This window comes from Equus caballus, chromosome 14 (assembly GCF_041296265.1).
Source record: "Equus caballus isolate H_3958 breed thoroughbred chromosome 14, TB-T2T, whole genome shotgun sequence".
Classification (NCBI taxonomy): domain Eukaryota; kingdom Metazoa; phylum Chordata; class Mammalia; order Perissodactyla; family Equidae; genus Equus; species Equus caballus.
In genome coordinates, this window is record NC_091697.1 from 101,302,070 (window position 1) to 101,320,743 (window position 18,674).

Genomic DNA, 18,674 nt, shown 5'->3' on the forward strand with positions numbered 1-18,674 from the left:
TCAGATGACCTTGGTCCACACCCTGGCTTTCCTCCTCATTAGCTGGGTGAACTTGCTTCTTGACTTCTCTCATTAGTCAAACGTGGATATGAAGAGCATTTTCTTTTTCGCTTTGCTGTAAGGCTTTAATGCGATAACCTACATGAAGCATCTGGCATGTAGGATGTACACAAGAAATCTCCCTGATGATGATGCGCAAAACGTCTAGAGGGGAGATTTTGCATTTGGTAGGATGCTAAGATCCTCGTTAGGGTGTTCCATCAGTAGTTGGAGAAGAGTGTTGTTTTCCTACACATCAACATGTGCTCCTGCCTGGTGACATTTATAGTTTTTGGCTGTCCATCATCTAACCCTCACTTCCTAATGGCACCTGTCACTTTCCCTTTCAGGAGCCACACACCTGGGTGGAGTCGTGTGTGGGGCCCCAAAGGGCCAAACCCCAGCTCTGTCCTCAATGGGGGTCGGGCACATGCCTTTGGTTTGGCCAATTCAGCTCTCCTGGAAATGGTCTCTGATCCCTCTCTCTGGACTCCTATTAGGTAGGTATCCAGCCTTCTGGATCAGTCATCTTTTCTCTCTGTTGATTTTGTTCCCTCTACTGGATAGTTTCTCTATTTTATCTTCTAGTGTTTCTGTTGAATTTATTATTTTAGCTATCATAATTTTAACTCCTGAGAGCTCTTGTCTGTTTTCTGATTATTCTTTTTTTTTCTGCTTTTTCTCCCCAAATGCCCCCAGTGCATAGTTGCATATTTTAGTTGTGGGTCCTTCTAGCTGTGGCATGTGGGACGCTGCCTCATCGGGCCTAATGAGCGGTGCCATGTCCATACCCAGGATCCAAACCAGGGAAACCCTGGACCGCTGAAGCAGAGTGTGAAAACTTAACCACTCGGCTACGGGGCCAGCCCCTGATTATTTTTTTTTTAAAGATTTGCCTGAGCTAACATCTGTTGCCAATCTTTTATTTTTTTTCTTCTCCCCAAAACCCCCCAGTACACAGTTGTATATTCTAGTTGTAGGTCCTTCTTGTTCTGCTGTGGGGGATGCCACCTCAGCATGGCCTGATGAGTAGTGCTAGGTCCACACCTGGGATCTGAGCCAGCAAAACCCTAAGCTGCCAAAGTGGAGCTCGCAAACTTAACTGCTGGGCCATGGGGCCAGCCCCCAGATTATTCTTTTCCCTCCCTAAATATAACATTCTGTTCTTGTTTCGTGGATGCATACCGTCTTAGTCTGTTTGGGTCGCTAGAACAAAATGCCACAGACTGCCCGGCTTACAAACAACAGAAATTGATTGCTTACAGCTCTGGTGGCTGGAAGTCCAGGGTCAAGGCTCTGGCATGGTCCCCTTCTGGGGAGGACCTTCCTGGTTCGTAGCTGATGCCTTCTCTCTGTGTCTTCACTCTGGAGGGTTCTCTCTGGAGCCTTTTTTATAAGAACATTAATCCCGCTGATGAGGGCTCCAGTCTAATGGCCTAATCACCTCCCAAAGGCGCCCCCCTCCTAATACCATCACCTTTGGGGGTTGAGATTTCAACATATGAATCTGGGGGGCGCACAAACATTCAGACTATAGCATGCATCTTTCCTGAAGGGTATTATTTATGGTTTTTTTCTTTTCAGTGTTCCTCTGATCCCTTTAGTCCTCTCTCCCCTCTCTGAGCTGCTTTTACTCTGATAGTTTGCTCTCTCGCCTTTTAGAGTGAGGCACCAAAACACGAATTTGACAGCTCCCTGGGCGTTCCCGCCCTGTTGCCCCACAATGAACAGCAATCACGATGCTGCTTTCTCTGTTCCATCTTCTTCTCTGAATACTTATTATGGCACTTTACATTGTTTGACATGTTCCATTACATTAATGACTGTATTTACTTACAATTTCCCAATTGTTGGGCATTAAGTTTTTCCTTTTTTTTCTCTCCTAGAGGTAAGTTTGCTATAAATATCTTTCCACATATGGCTTTTATTGCCATCTGAATCATTGTCTTGGAATAAATTCTGCTTGTGCAATTGTCAGGTCAGAAGCTGGTGGGCACTTTCGTCGCTCTTCTCTGTGTTGCCAGATTTCTTTCTTTCTTTCTTTCTTTCTTTCTTTTTTGAGGAAGATTAGCCCTGAGCTAATATCTGCCGCCAATCCTCCTCTTTTTGCTGAGGAAGACTGGCCCTGAGCTAACATCCGTGCCCATCATCCTCTACTTTATATGGGGGATGCCTACCACAGCATGGCTTGCCAAGCGGTGCCATGTCCGCTCCCGGGATCCGAACTGGTGAACCCTGGGCCGCCGAGAAGGGGAACGTGTGCGCTTAACGGCTGCGCCACCGGGCTGGTGCCCCAAGCAGATTTCTTTCTAAAGGTGGTGGATTCAGGTCCAATGTCAGCGGCAATAAATGAGTACAACCCTTCAAGCACAGGACTTCCGAGTCTTCCTTGATTGCTCCTAGTTTCAAAAGTACAAAATGGCACTCATTATTGTTCAAATTTGTCTTTCTTTGGTTCCTAGTGAGGTTGGACATTCTTTTGTGTGGAACTGGACAAATTTAGCCTGGAGTGACATAAGGAAGCCTGCTGGATACAGAAAAGCTCCTTAAAGCTCCTTCAAATAGATGCAACAGCCAAATATTCTGTGTTGTTGTGTTGGCAGTGGTTCTTAGCCTGGTGCTGCGGGCTGGTTGTAGGCTCTTCCTGGGGGCTGTTAATTCCTCTGCACGTCCAGCCTGCGCCTCAGGCAGAGAAGGTCTCAGCACCAGAGAACGCTCAGAAACAAGGACTTGCAGGTGCTGGCAGTTTGATGTCCATGAGCGATGAGTGGCGGTATCTGCCACAGTGTTTCTCAGTAGGAACAAAAGTTCCCTTGATGTAAGCAGGGTCAGGTGTGCATTGGGACGCAAGCTGGGTCCCAGTGAGCTCTTTCTGAAGCCTGAGGTTGCCAGGGCCTCTGCATAAAGTTGTTTGGTCTGTGCGCTTCATAAAGGCAGGGGGCCACAGAGGCACAGGGGCTGCTGAAATCTAGCTTCGATTCTGCTCTAGGCACCATATGGGCCAGAGGCACTCCCAGTAGACCGGGCTTTAAACTCTGAGGGAAGATGAAGCTGTGGAGTCTGGTGAGGGTGAGAGGCAGGTGTCGAGAAGGAGAGCCGGGGCATCTCAAGTCCCAGGATGTGCCTACTTTCCACTGCTGGGTCTTCACCATCAAAACAGGAAGTGGGGGTGGCCTCCCCGGAGACCCCTGGGCTTTTGTCATGTGTGTCCCGTCAGCGTTTCCCTTTGAGTGCTCTGGAGGAGGACAGCCTTCTGGACCTCCCCTGGCCTGGCCTGGCTGAGGCGGGTCTCACAGCAGAAGGAGAAGCGTGGGCCTGCGGTTCTCCAAACCTGGCCCTAGTCCCCGCTCTGCTCCTAACCGGCTGTGTGACCCTGACAAGCCACAGAGGGGACTGGGCCTCAGTTTCTCCAACTATAAAAAGAGGAGGTTGAAAAAGGAAATCTTAAAAAAAAAAATTTATTATGATAAAAAATCTGGTGATTCTATGGTTTTAGATACGTGACTTTATAAACACTTGCTCATCCTCAATCTCTTCTGTATTAGGGAGAATTAAATTCAACTGAGAATAACAGAAAAGCCCCAAATAAGCAGACTATAATTTCTCTCTCATTTTCAAAAAGTCCAGATGTAGAAATTTTAGGGCCAGTGTGTTACTCCGTGGTGTCAATTCTGTCCTGTTCTCTGCTATGACACTTAGATTCCCAAAGTTTCCTCCTCAACCTAAGATGGCTTCGGGTGCTCCAGCCACTACATCCATATTCCAGCGTAGGAGGAAGGAGAGGAGGATGAAGAGGAAACATCAACAGTCTTTAAAAGAAGATTCCCAGAAGCTACCACGAATTTTTTGCTTTACATGCGATCGGCCAGAACTTAGTCATATGACCACACTCAGCTGCAAGGAAGTCTGGGAGATATAGTCTTATTCTAGGCATCTACGTTCCAGATAAAACTGTGGGCTCTCTGACTGTGAAGGAAGGGTAGAGCAGATATTGGGAGCCATTGTCCCCACCTTAAATTTCTCCAGGTGCAGGGCTAGCCAAATAAGCCTCTCCCTTTGGCCTCTGCCCCTTGCCGCACAAGCCCAGTATCAGTGACTCCACCTTGCGTCTGCTTCTCTGGCTCTACGGGCAATTTTTGTTTATCAGCCTCAACTTCTACCTCTGGGTCCCAATTTCCCGTTATTTCTTCATTGGGGATGTGGAAAGAGCGTTTCGTTTAGTCTTTTCACTTGTAAGCCCCCAGGTGTCTTTCAGCTGCTGGAGAGAGGTGACCCATATTTCAGGGGTGCCCAAGAGCACGCCCGGGTTCCGTGACTCGGTGAGAGGACTCAGCATATCGTCGAGCTCACAGCGATGGTTTGTGACAGCAAAGGATACGAAGCAGAAGCAGCAAAGGAAAAGGGGCATGGGGCAAAATCTCGAGGGAACCAGGTGCGGAGCCTCCCAGCTTCCTCTCCTGGAGGGTCACATGGGATGTGTTTCATTCTCTCTGCAAGGAGTTGCAACGACCCGTGTGAAATGCCTACCTGGAAGCTCACTGAACACTCAGTGCCCAGGTTTGTCCTGGAGGTTGGACACGTCAGCGCTCTCTGCCCAGCATGTTCCCAAGTTCCAGGCTCCCAGCAGGACGGCAGGTGCTCAGCATAAACCATGTTGCACCGTTGAGGCCCAGCGAGCTCTTACCAGCTCTGGGAGTGGTGGGAGCCTCCGAAATCCGGTTTCTCAGACACCAGCCAAGGGCCAGCTCTGCCAGCGGGCTTTTCAGGGAGAGCAGGGTCAGGCCTGCTGTGTGAACTCTTTCCTGCACAACTGCTGACTCTCTTCTGTAGGCACAGGATCATGGCAGGTTTGGAGCCAGTGACGCGGCTTTGAATCTTGCCTCTGCCATTTGTAAAGTAGGTGTCCTTTGGCAAGTCCCTTTACCATTCTGGGCCTCAGTTTCTCCAGTTACAGAAAGGGAATCCTCTTCTCCTCTCCCCCTCCCCTCCCCCCGCCCCTTGCAGGGTAGTTGTCAGGATTAGGGGTGATGTGTGCAAAGTGTCTGGAAGGCTCTCTAAACGGAGCAATTACTGTTGTTAGTCTTTTTTCCTCCCTGTCTTTGGTCCGATGCCTGGGGCAGGGGCGGTGCCGTACAGCCAAATCAAGGTGGAGTAGGAAAGCGCTGGGTGTCCTGCCCACCTTCTCCATCCTGCTCTCTGTCTGGGGGGCTGGCATGGGTGCTCTCCATCAGTGGCCCCCCTTGCACCTGGCTCTGGTTGGGTTTGAGCAATCGTGTGGGGGAGGTTGAGGTTGGCTGTTAATTTCGTTGGCTTCTCCTGGGGATTTACAGGGTGGCCGTGCTCCTCTCCCCAAGGCTGCAGCTCTGGTGGGCCAGCCCTCACTGCACCCCTACCCTCTGCAGGTGTTAGTGACCACCCTCCCCACTTTCTCTGTCAAGGGTGGCGGGAGGGGTGGGAACAGCTCCCCTCTCTTGTGTGGTTTGGTGGTGCTGGGGAGGAGTGGAGAAGAACGTAGGGAGGGATGCTGCACTCTTTGTCTTTCCATTTCCTGAAACCGCCCCCACTTTCATAACTCGCCCTCAATTAGCCTGTCTGTTTCTTGTGGAACCGGGCTGGGACAAGGCATTAGGACACCTGGGTTAGAGGCCAGGCCTTGCCATCCACTAGCTGTGGGACCAGGACACGTTACTTACCAGGCTGTCAGCCGAGGGGTGGAGTGGACACCCCTCTCTGCACTCCCTGTAGACCTTGCTGAGGGCCTTGGACACGGCAAGTCCAGGGTCCCAGACTCGGTCACCCACAGGGGCCGGGCAGGAGCCGAATGAGCGAAGAGGGGGGGCATGGGCATGGGAGGTGCAGGGGACACCGCCCTCTGCAGGGTTCCTGTGTAGGAACGCAGATGGGAGGTCAGAGCTTTCGATTTTTTAAGAGAAGCTGGAAATCCAGGCTTTATGTGAACTCTTCCAAGTTTTCCATGTTTGCTCACCTTAACAAAACAAACAAACAAAAACCCAATGACAATAAAAACACGGCGCAGGCCAAACAGTTTTTGACCCAATCAACTTCTGTCCGCCACCTCTCCAGGCCTGGGAAGCTGCCCTCTGCTCCCTGCAAAATTGTGCCTCCTGGTGGCGCATTCAGGACGAGGGGCTTCTTGACCCAGCTGAAAGCTCTCAGGATTAAGTAAGCAGAGGTTCTTCCAATAGACAAGCGCCTTATAGTGGAGAGCAAGCAAGGGAACCAGAGATCAGCTTCAAGGTTCATCCAATTCTAAAATAAAGTCCGCTTTTGCAATTATACTCAGTATTAGAATGAAAATGGCTTTCACTCATACAGAGGCTGGACTAAAGGCGACTGGATGTGTGTCCTTTTTGTGTCCCTCACAGTGCCTGGCACATAGTAATTGCTCAATGGGTGTTTGAAGAATGAATGAGTGTGATGAATGGGTGGACGACTGGCTCTTTGCTTGGATTGCAGAGGAGACTATCATGTGAATTTAGGCTGAGGGACAAGGGAAAAGTCCTCTTAGGCGATTCCTGAAAGACAGCTGAGAGAATGAAACTTCAGTGTTCATTCAGAGCCTAATTCGAAATAATTCAGTTAGGATGTTTTGTGTGAGGTTGTTTTTTTTTTTCAGTCTGTATGTTTTGGTAAATAAGAGTTCTTAAGCGCAGCACTAGGCATAGAGTAAGTGTTTAATAAATTGTGGTTGTTATTTTTTACTTTTAATGATCTTTAAGAGTCATCTTTAGCTAAAAAGGAGCTTATTCAGAATAGGGCTATTTTTGGAGAATTGCTGCCCCCTAGGGGACGCTATGGAGAAAGACGAGAATGTGAAGCCTCCCGCTATCGGGCTTGGCGCAGTTGGCTTTTCCAACTGGACAAACATTTCATTGAGGGCCCGAGGGCGGGGTACAGAGGGGAACAGTGCACAATCTTCTTCCTCCAGGAGCTCACAGAAACCACAGGGCTGGAAGGGACTTTCCAGACGTGGGATCTCAGACGGATGTTCCCACTTAGTTGGACGGCTTTTTTTGTGGACACACACGCTCCCACGGTGACACCCTGTTGTGTTTTATGGTGTATAAATTGGATTTCAGTTAGCAAGTTAAACTCAGGGAGGAGGAGCCTTGCGTGCTAGATCACAGCGTGGATGAAGGATGGAAATGAACCCATCGTTCAGGGTACTTTGAACTGAGGCTGTGACTTCCGGGGGCTCCCCTCCAGAGCAGGGTTGGGACCTGGCTCCACCACCCGCTGGAGCACTCGGCTTGGGGCCATTTGTGGAATTTCGAGGGTGAAGGACATGGTCTGGTCTAAACACAGACGTCTTTTACTTTTAAGAACTAATCCAAACAGTAGGAGCTGAACAACGCAGGTCCAATTTGTAGTGGCTCAAGAAGCTGAGTTGGGGTCCAGCACTGGGGATGTGAGTTGGGAGATAAAGCCAAGGCTGTTTATTTCTATTTTATTTTTTTTCCATTTATGTCATTTAATCACCCTTACTTCTCTCAGTTGATATTCTGCTGAACCAATTTAAACTGCTCACTGGTTTCTTTGACACGTTCGTAACCTTCATTCTATTCTGTTCCTTCTTATAGAAACAACACTTGTGCAGGAGTTTTAGACTAGGGAAGGACCTCCCACACCAAGAGGGCAGAGCAAAAGGAGGGGAGGCCAGCCCACAGGGCTTCCTGCAGCCCCACAGGTGAGGGCCGGGAGAGAAAGCCGAGCCGCCCAGGTTCAGACAGATTTGGGGGCCTCAGCTGTCGTCTTTCAGCCTCAGGGAGAGGGGGGTGGGTGCTGACCATGGTCGTGTCGGGGGAATCTGAGTGGACAGATGCCCAACCCAGCAACACCGTGGGGCTGAGAAGGCATCCTAGAGCCTCAATCCTGGGAGGAGAGTGGAAACCCAGAGAAAGGCTGAAGGAATGTTTCTCTGGAGTCTGGCAGAATGAGCTCTCCAAATAAAAACAAGTTGAAATTTGGGGATTAAAGTTGGTTTTTCTCATAAACCTGGGTTCAAGGCCTGATTCATGTCCACTACACTGCTGAGGAGGTGGGTGATGTGAGGAAAATACTTTTCATTCTTTTACGATAAACTGAGAAACAGGCTGCAGTTACTTCTCAGTCAGGGTCCAGCCAGAAGAGGTGGGCTTTCATTCTGCAGCCTCATTTACCCCACCCCTCCAGAGAAGTGGACCTGTGTAGGCCTCCTTATAAGGTTTAACATAGGGAGCAGGGGAGAGAGAGGTGCTCCCTGCCACATCCCTACTCGGGGCCCCAGGTCGGGGCCAGTGCAGTCGTCGGTCCGTGTGGCTGGCAAACGAGGGGTTTGAGAGCTGCGAGCAGGATTGCCCAGGCCACTCGGCAGTGCTGAGCCAGCTGCTTGGTGACGCCCCAGAGCTTTCCCCATCTGCACAGTGACAGTCCCCACTGTAGAAATGGGCTGTGCTCTAGAACAATTGCCAGCCACTTATTAGGGATTGAGGATGTCTTTCCCCAGGCTCCCTCCAAATAAAATCATCCTGTCAGTGTTGACTGTCCCTGGGCTGGTTTTTGCTGGTTTCGATTTTGCTAATGAGGGCAGCTTTTGTACACAGAAAACACAATTTATGGCTACTTTGGCTTTTAAAATTAGCATTTGATTAATTAAGGATACAAATTCAAAACCTTAAGTTTATAAGTTCAACTTAAAAATCCTATTACTCTACTGCACTCTATAAATACACAAATCTTATTACTCTGTAGCAAAATTTATAATCACTTTTAAGCTCTTGATTAATGTACAGTCCCAATTGCAAACTTTGTTAATTAAATCTCCTTAGGCATTTTAAATTGCATTTGTAAATTTATTAGTCTATAATATATAAAATACCATGCTAATATGTAATATTAAATTTAATATGTTTAAATTTCATTTATAAATTTAATTTTTCTGTCATTTAACAAAAACTACCAAGGTACTTAAGTAACTCTTTTAAATATACAGATTTATAAATATTGAGAATTATAAGTTATCTTAACCACTTCACTGTTATTTATATATTTAGCCAAATTCTCACATACTTTTTAATTTAAAACACAAGCCTAAAATCAAATACTCAAAGATACATTTTTATTTGAAATCACAAGTTGAATTCATTAGATTTTCTAATATGCCAAATTCTCTTAAATATTTCAAGTTCTTTAAATACCACATATTCAATGATAATTCCAAATACCACTCAAAAATATTAGGATGGTGGGTTCAGCATCTCTACGCTGAATTCTAAGTTTTCTCAGGAATGGAAGACATTTACCCACTAAAGAAACTATACTGTCTCAAGACATTTTGGGGTAAACTTCTCAGTGGATTGAGGTTGTTTATTGATCAAGATTTTGTTTATTATAAAGATTTGGGTAGTGATGTAAGATTTGGAGCTGTTCACTGAGGCGATTTTTCTCATGACTCCGAAGGAAAGGTTGAGCCCTCTTTTATAGTCCTGGTATTCTTAGGGACCCCAAGTGTGTGCCCTCCAAACAGGGGCCCCTCAACCCCACGCCCCTAGATTCATATTATAAATGTCCTGGTTCTCAATTGTCCTCACCTCTAGACAAGTTTCTTATTTTGTTGCATTGAGTATATTCTGAGTTATCTTCCTAGTCTGGGCCATAAAAAGTGCTTACAGATATTTAAATAAGAGGTGGCTGGATTCTGCATCTGTCTCATTCTCCTTGACTCTAGAGCCCAGGGCCAAAATTAAGCCAAGGACAATTGCCTGTAATAATTCTGAGATATAGGAATAATGACCTGGGAGGGGAGAAGGAAGAGCCTCCTTTCTCTTTCTTGGGTGGAAACAAAACATACTCCACCCCACTCTGTGCACCTGCCCCCGTGCCCTGGGGCCTCCTCCTGATGCCCCTCGTGCCTCCTCCTGCCCCAAGAACCCGTCACACATCCTGTGGATTCTACCCAGGCAAGTCTTTTCCCCATAGTGCGTGCCTCTTCCTTTTCCCAGTCACACTTCCGGTCCTCTCAGGACCTTGATCTCAGGGAGAAGTCGGAAGGGGAGACTAGGCAGTGCAATGAATTCATCCAAGTTGGTGTGTGAGTGATGGCTTGGACTCCTAGAGGTGTTAACAAGATCCCAATGAGGACCTTACTAACCTGAATGGAACTCTCATAGGAATTTGAGTCACTGTGCTAATGTTGAGTATAAACATTCAAACATCCCAGGGTGGGACCTGTGGGAGAAGGCGCCACACCTGCCAGTCCTTTCCCATAGTGTGTAGCGGCCATCTGGCTGGCCTCTCTCAAGGCCTTCCTGATTTTCACAACTTTTTCCACTTCTCTATTTCTTTTTTTTTAAACTGAATATATTTGACATGTAATATGGTGTAAATTTAAGGTGTACAAGGTGTTAATTTGATACCTTTATGATTGCCGTTGTAGCGATATTTAGCACATCTATCACATTCAATAACTATCCTTTCGTTTTTAGTGGTTGGGGTGATTTTTAGTCTCTTAGTAAGTTTGACAATTGTGCAATACTGTTGTCTATATTCATTATACTGTGCGTTAGATCTCTATGACTTATTTACAACTCATTGCAAGTTTGCACCCTTAAACAACGTCAGTCTTATCCCCCTACTCCCCATCCTCTGGTCACCACCATTTTACTCTCTGCTTTTTATGAATTTGACTTTAGATTCCACATACATGTGATATCACACAGTATTTGTTTTTTTCTGTCTGGTTTATCTCACTTAACAGAATGCACTCAGGGTTCACCCATGTTGTCACAAATGGCAGGATATCCTCCTTTCTCGTGGCTGAATAATATTCCATTGTATACATACACCACATCTTTTTTATCCATTCATCTGTTGATGGGCATTTAGGTTGTTTCCATTTCTTGGCTATTGTGAATAACACTGTAATAAACATGGGAGTGCAGATATCTCTGTAAAATCCTGTTTTCATTTCCTTTGGATAAATACCCAGAAGTGGAATTGCTGGATGATATAGTAGATCTATTTTGAATTTTTTGAGGAGCATCTATATTGTTTTCCGTCGTGGTTGGACCAATGCCTTCCTACCAACAGTGCACAAGGGTTCCCTTTTTACCACGTCCTTGCTAGCACCTGTTATCTCTCGTCGTCTTGATAATAGCCATTCTAACAGATGTGAGGTGCTAGCTCATTATGGTTTTGATTTTAATTTCCCTGTTGCTTAGCGATGTTGAGCATCTTTTCATGTGCCTGTTGGCCCTTTTGTTGTCTTCTTTGGAAAAATGTCTATTTAGTTCTTCTGCCTGTTTTTAAATTGGATTGTTTGTTTTTTCCTTGAGTTGTACGAGTTCTCTATATATTTTGGTTATTAACCCTTATTGAGTATATGGTTTGCAAAATTTTTCTCCCATTCCGTGATTTGTTTTTTCATTTTGTTAATCGCGTCTTTTGCCGTGCAGGAGCTTCTGAGTTTGATGTGGTCCCTTTTGCTGTTTGTGTTTTTGGAATCACATCCCAAACACTATTGCCAGGACCAACGTTGAGGGGCTGCTTCCCTACGTTTTCTTCTAGGAATACTTCTTCACTGCTTACACAGGAAGTTTCCTGAAAGTTCCAAGATTTCTACACCAGCCTCCAAGATATTGAGGAGGGATGACTAGGAATAAGACAAGAGTGTACCGAGTTCTGTGTTGGTAGGTGTTTGACAGTCAACTTTCTGGAGCCCTGATTTGTAGTGTTTGCCAATTTCTGAGGTGTAACTACTTCCCCCATGGCCAATTTCAAACTATCAACAGTTTAACAACTTGCTCACAAAATTCCTGAAAATTGAATGGTTGGCTCTCATGATCTGGTACGCACCGGCCCCAGCACACCACTGGATCTACCTGTTCTATCTGTTCTCTGTTTGTATATAATAACTTTTGTCTTCCCGACAATGTAATAAGCTCCCTAAAGGCTGGAGTCATGTTTTAGATCTCCTGTGGGCCATGGTACTAGCATGGTTATGGACACAAAAGTATTGGTTAACTGCTGAAACTTTCCTGCAGATATATTGCTTTCTCGGAGCAACTGCACAGCCAGCAGCAGGGAAATGGCGGGGCCGGGGGGGTGGGGGGGGGGCAGGGCGAGAGGAGGCGTGCTCAGGGAGGCTGCCTCCTCTTTCCCGCAGTCCCGCAGTGTAGGGGAGAAATAGGAGCCACACGATGGTTTTGATAAGGAAACCAGGTTCACTGAAAGTCAGATCAAGATATTATAAGAATTCAGCTGAGATTCACATCCAGATCTGACCAACCAACACACTTTCCTCTGGGACGTCAGTGTATTTCACGTGCAGGCTCTGGTATGTACTTCAGTGATTAGAATGAAACCCCTCAGGAAGAGGCACAGACTGCCTAGTAAAGTGGCCAGGACTCTGGAGAAAGGACATTAAAATAGCTCTAAAGGTAGAACACAACTGTGCCACAGAGCCGGGGGTGGGGGGGGGGGGAGGGCCACGTGGGCGAGAGAGAACCTAAGGGCTCAGGAAATAAGCTTTCAGTGAGACACAAAAAGTGAGGAAAAGGGGAAGATTGAGAGATGACGACCTCCAACCCAATAAAACTTGCTTCTCTTTCCCAGGCTTTTTGGAGTTGGGAACGATTTGTAGATGTGGAACCACAGGTGGAAAAAAGCCCATGGCAGCAATATGGCCCAGAAATCCCTGGGCGGCTGCTCCTGAAGCAGGATCCCCCCGGGGAGACAAGGTAGTGTCGTCAGAGGGAACAACGTGTAGACAGGCCTGAGTTCTGTCCACTCACTGAAGACCCGGATGTGGGAGATCGCTCTCCCTGAATTGTGAGCCCACACCCCTGCAGGCTTTCCGTCTCTCACGTTGCTCACACTGTGCCACGGTGCTGTCTGACGACGGAAACTGTGATAAAACTGTGTTCGGAGTGTTTATCCTTTATTTATGATTTAAGATATTTCCAGGAATTATGGAATAGGAGGATATGTTACTACCCAGCAATATTCTTTAAAACAAAATGCTTAGGGAATTTATAAAAATTTGCCTGGATCTTTGCCTTACAAATGGAATGGCAGAAAGGCTAGTGCATCAATTAGGCAAGTTTCCACCCTGTACATAGAGCAACGCTACTGACACCACTGGGGTCAGGGCACGTGTGGTGAGCAGCTTTTGAGTCGTAGGAGGGCTTACGTGATCCATCTGCACTACTGACCTCTAGTTAAGATGCGGTCATCCAACTGACCAGCAAACTTCTACTGATAGCTACTATATGCCAGGTACTATGCGACACAGCGGGGATACTGACTGGAGTAAGACACGGCCCTTTATGCTCAACGAGATGATATCCACTAGGGGGAGCCAAATACATACGTAAGAGTGATAACCAGTGGAAGGTGCTGGGATAGTCTGTGTGGAAGGTGTCGGGGGTGGGGGCGGGTATCAGAAAGAAATGGGCAAATCTGGCCCAGGATTGGTCAGGAAAAGTCTTCAGAGGGAAGGTACCCCTGGCACACGTTTCTGAGGCTCCTTACCCAGAATAAGGAGGCTGCAGAGGTGAGCATGGACAGTTAGGCTTCTGTATGATGCTAACTGCAGTGACCGAAGGTGAGACCTTTGGGCTGGGCCTTCTGAGTCACGCACACGCTCCATCTCACACTGACCTGGTCTGAGGAAAAAGATCCCCCTACGAGTTCAACGTGGCTGCCTAGGAGAACAACACACCATCCGAGCCTGAGCCGCACGTAAGTGATGTCTGAGTACCACGGTTTTTAGAAATTATCTCTTCTTTATTGGCACATTCATATAAAAAGTTTGATATATTTGGGCTGGTAAAAGAAAGCCACAGTGTATATAAAGAAGGAAGTTAAAAAATACATGGCTTTAGTGTTTGGAGAAGCAGTTACGGATTGCTTCCTCAGTTTAATTATCCAGGCGATCGAAATTCTGGGTTTGAAACTCTTGGAAGTCCTCTGGGATGGTGTCTGCAAACAAGAAGAGGCACAGCGGGGGTTAGTGAGGCTGCTGACACCCTGGAGGCCCGTCCCTCTCTTGCTGTGCGGGCATCCTGTAGGGGTCAGTGTCAGCCTGCCCAGCTGGCCCGGGCAGCCACTTTCGACTTCAGGCTGCTCTGCAAATTGTTGGCTTAAAGCCCAGGAGTGCTCATTCACAGGCCTCGAGAAAATTAGCAGGCAGAGCAAATTTTTAGTCTGATTATGTTTGAGCCATATGAAAATAAAGGCTGCCTGTAAATTAAACCTGACTGAATCCTAAACCAAGCAGTTTAATTCCATGGGTCTCGATTTCCTCCTCCATCAAACAGGAAAAGTGAAATCTACCTTTCACTTTGGTGACACAGGGACTATCAGGTTTTAATGTGCATGAGCTTTGGGCTTCTGGGAGGAAAGTGTGCTATAAAAATGAGGTGGCATTATTTGATTAGTTCAAGTAATAATACTTGCAGTAACAAGACTGTACGTTACCATTGCAGCGATACTTGAGGTTGGACCAAATGATGTTTTCTTGGGAGAAGCAGAAGACGCCAAGCCGGCCTCCACGCATGGTGGTGTCGATGGTGACCCCGGAGTCAGCCACCAACTCGGAGCCTTCATAAAATCGTACCCTGCAGACAACACAGCCCGAGCGGGTCTCCGTGAAACTCAAACCGAGGTCAGGGTGAAGTGCTCATCATGAGACCAGGGTCCCACTCCTCAGACACCCGCATCTTTCTCTCCTTCATACTCCATTTGTCACAGACCTGCACTGTGCTCCAGCTGTCCCCCTTTCCTGCTAGATTGGAAGCTCCATGAGGTCAGGGACTGTGTGTCCATGTGCTCTATCTTCTGTCTCTCCAAAGGTGTAACACGATGTTGGGCACAGAGTCAAACTTGATGGGAACTTGCTGGGTCGCAATACGACCCAGGACTAAGAGGCTTTGCGACTTCATTGTCTTGTGAGTTACCTTGTCTAGACACCATGCTGAAAAACGGCTCCTCTCCTTAGGTCTGACTGATATCATTTGTTGGAATCTCAGAGCAGAGATTCTCATCAGGAGTGACAGCGTGCCCTCAGCAAGGCTGTAGAAATTTGTGAGGGTATTTATGACTGTCACTGTGGCATTCAGTGACAGAAGCCAGGGATGCTGATGGCTTACAATATCCTGAAGAGAACAATCAAAACTTTTCCTGCATCCCATACACTTCTGGAATGTTCCTCCAGACACTTGGGTAAGTGAAGAGCCTGTGTACAATTATCCAGGCCTAGAAACTAACTTGTTTTCACTTGTGAACATCAAGTACTTATTGCAGTTTTAATATAAAGTGAATTTTCTAGGGTAAATTGAGAAACTGTTGAGTACTTTGTTGTGTTTGAAAATTAAGAGCTGTCCACCATTATAGAAATTCCCATCACTGTTGGCAAGACCACTGCAGTATTTAAGTCACCAAAACCACAGCCTGTGTTAGAATGTCACCCCCACAGTGATTCCAGGTAACGGCGCAAGTGCCTGTCTCACTCTGTGTTCTGGTGTGGTTCTGCCCAAGCGTTTACAAGATTTTGTTATAAATTATTCTCTTTTCTCTATTATATTCTTAGGGATCAAATTGATTTTCTAAAATTATAGGTGCAGGTAGGTTATTTTCTATGATTTCATTTTGGGACAGAAGAGGGTACATTTCAAAATATTTGTTATAAGAAAGAGGTGTTAGGCTTAATCGGGCTGAGAACATGATTACGTTACTGTGAGACAAACACAGAACATTTGACATAATGTCTCAGAGAAGAGCAAAACATGAACTAGCCCTCGTGATTTCCTTTTCTCCACTAGGCTGCTTTCCTGCCCTGGTCAGCGGAAGGCAATCGGTATACCTTCCCAAATGCGCTACGGAGGCTGGCGTGGGCGCTGATCTGTAAGTCTGAGGAATGAGACGGGAAGCACAATACGTAAGTCTGAACTTCAGAGATGTAGTCCTAAGCCATCCTAACTTCTGGGGATAGTTTTTAGCTTTTGTTCTGAAATAGTTCTCTAGGAAAATAGGCAGATGACACTGGCACACGTGAAGATCAGTTCATGCCGCGTGCATCGTGCCAGGCACTGGGGACCAAGCTAAACTAAGACACAGGCGCTGTCCTCACGGAGTTTACAGTCCAGGAGGGAAGACGGACTGGAAGGGAGTCCCTGCGGTGCAGTGGGGCATATTCGAATAAGTGATCGTTCAGGGCCCAGAGGGATTGCAGGGGCGGTGTGGATGGAGACTCAGCCCCACGTCCCACCCCATACCGGTCAGTGTGTCCATGCTCGGGCATCTCTGAGAGCACAGCAGGAGGGATCACCATTCAAGTGCACCAGGCCCCCAGTGCTGAGACCTCCCCCTGTGAAGGTCCTTCCACCCCCAGTTTGGCCCTCCTGTCCAGTGGTCAGTCTGAGGTCTCAGAAATCCTGGCATGCCCTTGAGGGTCAGGACTGCTCAGGGCAGCGAGGGCTCTGCGGTGCTGAATGAGCGGGCGCTTTGCTTCAGGTGCCAGGTGAGGAGACGGGCCCTCCGCCTACCTGATGTAGCCCACCTGGGGCCGGTGTTGCAGGAACCAGCGGTAGGATACCTTGTCCTTCCAGCCCACGTTCCTGGAGTCCTTCCACAGCAGCCTCACCTGGTCGCTGGTGTCCCCAGTGTGCCACAGGGAGTTGCGGAGATGCTCCCCTGGACCTGTCTGAGACTTCACGGCCTGGACAATGACACAGGCAAGGCTTTAGAACAGAATGCACAGACCATCCACCCTTCCTGGGTGCCTAGGGTGGTGAATTCTTGGGGATGATCTGGCTGCCTTGGATTCAGACAAAAGCATAACCACTTAAGTGCCATGTCTACTGAGGTGACCCCAACCCATTAGTAATCAGCACTGGCCAATATTCCACTAGCCCGTTCCACATTTTTCCTGCTGTAAATCCATCGTTCCCCACATTTGTCTGATGGGGGCTTGAAGTCTGCCTTTTCTCCCAGCAGGAAGGACAGGCGTAGCCGCTCAGCCTTCAAAGTCAGCCCTCTCAAGGAAACAGACGAGCCCATCTCCAACATGGTGTGCCTGAAGATGTACCCCCAAATCTTTACTCGGGTTGACGTTCTCACCATTAGAGGCACCCAGGGGTTAGAATGTAGCTCGTACGTGGGAATGAAGGCAGGGCCCTGACCTGAACACTAGCACAAATGCATCAACTTCTCGGATGAACTAAATGCCAAATGGGAGAAACCAGAATTTAAAAGGAGGGTGAAGATCCTGGAAGGAAGGGAGACGAGTGACTTTAAACCGCCACCTTAAGCTGAATGCCAGGTTCTGCAACAGCTCGGAACGGGGTGGCCTGCCAATACGTCTGCTCTGTCTGCTTCCACATGACCACGTAGAAGCTGGAGCTGTCTTGGTAACCAAAGATAAAGCCGGCATAATCATCGTCCGTCTGGGTGTTTACGTGGAAGGTCCCCTCAAAGTCAACTCCATTAAAAGCGGTGTACCCTGCAGAGATCAGGATAAGACATTAGAAAGGCAGACAAGCCACAGGAACACCTGGAAAGAGTGAATTCTACACAAGTGGTAACTGAGGCCCTGGACATACCCACTGCCAGGCCGGGGTCACTGTTCATGGTCTGCACGATCTCCATGCCCTGCAGAGAGAGTTGGAGGAGTTAAGAGCAATCCTAGAGGGCCTGGAGAAAGCTCAAGGACGCCCAGAACCTCAGGCGTCATGGGTGAGTGGTAAGTGATGTCTGACCTCCACGTAAAGATCTCATTATCTGAGGAATTGCTGTACCTGATTATGTGCTCAAAGAAAGGACTAATTTGTTAAAAAAAAAAAAAAAGTTCAAAGCAGAATAGAAATAATTTTGCTGAAATTGTCATTTAAGCTGATCCAATAAACTCTTACTTGGAGAACGTACACTTCTAATGAAGGTGACTTGCTGGGTGATGCTAGAAAGCTTAAGCCTCTCTGTGCCTTCCTCCTTCAATCACACAGTGACCAGGACACGCAGGAGGCAGTCTCCTAGAGAGATCAGGAGCCTGGCTCTAGGGTCAGACCACCTGGGTCCCAATGCCAGCAATCTCAGCCATCCTCCTGCAGTGCTTCCGTGAGCCACCAGTAAAGCTTCATGAGACTCAGTCTCATCATCCGTACCACGGGGCTGATGACTGCTTTGTCGTAGGGCTATTGTGAGGAATAAATGCGATGTGGAACAGCGCCTGGCTTGCAGTCAGCACCCTCCAAAGTTACCTACTGCCCTCAGAAGGGCCTGTGTTGAGAGGCAAAGCTGAGCTCTTGCCGACCATGTGACACTCACCTGGTTCAGGACCACCCAGTTGGGATCGATCTGGGCGTCGCCTTCAGGGTCCAGGACCACAGTCTGGTAGGCCCTGAAGTCGGTCAGGGTGACCTCCGCGTTCTCTGGGCAGACGTCGATCCAGTCGATGACCTGGTCCTGGTCAAAGTCTGTCTCACAGATGTCTCCCACACCGTCTCCTGAGTGCGGAGGAGGAGGGGAGAGGAGGTTGATCGTACCGACACCCCCGCCCAGACCCCACCATTGCTCGACAGACAAACGGGCTGGGCAAGGAGCGGAAGAGAGCCCAAGCTCCACCTCCAGGGCTCTGGTTT

At 47.8% G+C, this 18,674-nt stretch overlaps 1 protein-coding gene and 2 long non-coding RNA genes across 4 annotated transcripts in view; 2 read left to right on the forward strand and 1 right to left on the reverse strand.

The window, feature by feature from the left end:
- Positions 1-389: 389 nt before the first annotated feature.
- LOC111767902 (uncharacterized) lies at positions 390-13,779 on the forward strand. The gene is made up of 4 exons (XR_011425707.1): positions 390-539; positions 11,605-11,726; positions 12,203-12,373; positions 12,652-13,779. It is a non-coding gene; the product is annotated as an uncharacterized lncRNA (long non-coding RNA).
- Positions 13,780-13,803: 24 nt separating this feature from the next.
- The window catches only part of THBS4 (thrombospondin 4), a 42,805-nt gene continuing 37,934 nt past the window's right edge, over positions 13,804-18,674 (reverse strand). Inside the window, exons 17-22 of the mRNA XM_023618094.2 lie at positions 18,361-18,539; positions 17,640-17,688; positions 17,343-17,539; positions 16,584-16,756; positions 14,518-14,657; positions 13,804-14,019 (exon numbers count right to left, since the gene is read on the reverse strand). Of these exons, the coding sequence (XP_023473862.1) occupies positions 13,958-14,019; positions 14,518-14,657; positions 16,584-16,756; positions 17,343-17,539; positions 17,640-17,688; positions 18,361-18,539 (800 nt within the window). The 3' untranslated portion in view covers positions 13,804-13,957. The remainder of the gene's footprint in view (positions 14,020-14,517; positions 14,658-16,583; positions 16,757-17,342; positions 17,540-17,639; positions 17,689-18,360; positions 18,540-18,674) is intronic.
- Positions 14,526-16,693, forward strand: LOC138917515 (uncharacterized). 2 transcript variants are annotated; one of them, XR_011425709.1, is made up of 4 exons: positions 14,526-14,704; positions 15,038-15,261; positions 15,861-15,942; positions 16,552-16,693. It is a non-coding gene; the product is annotated as an uncharacterized lncRNA (long non-coding RNA). The 2 variants fall into 2 exon arrangements; XR_011425708.1 differs by lacking the exon at positions 16,552-16,693 and having other exon boundaries at positions 15,861-15,997.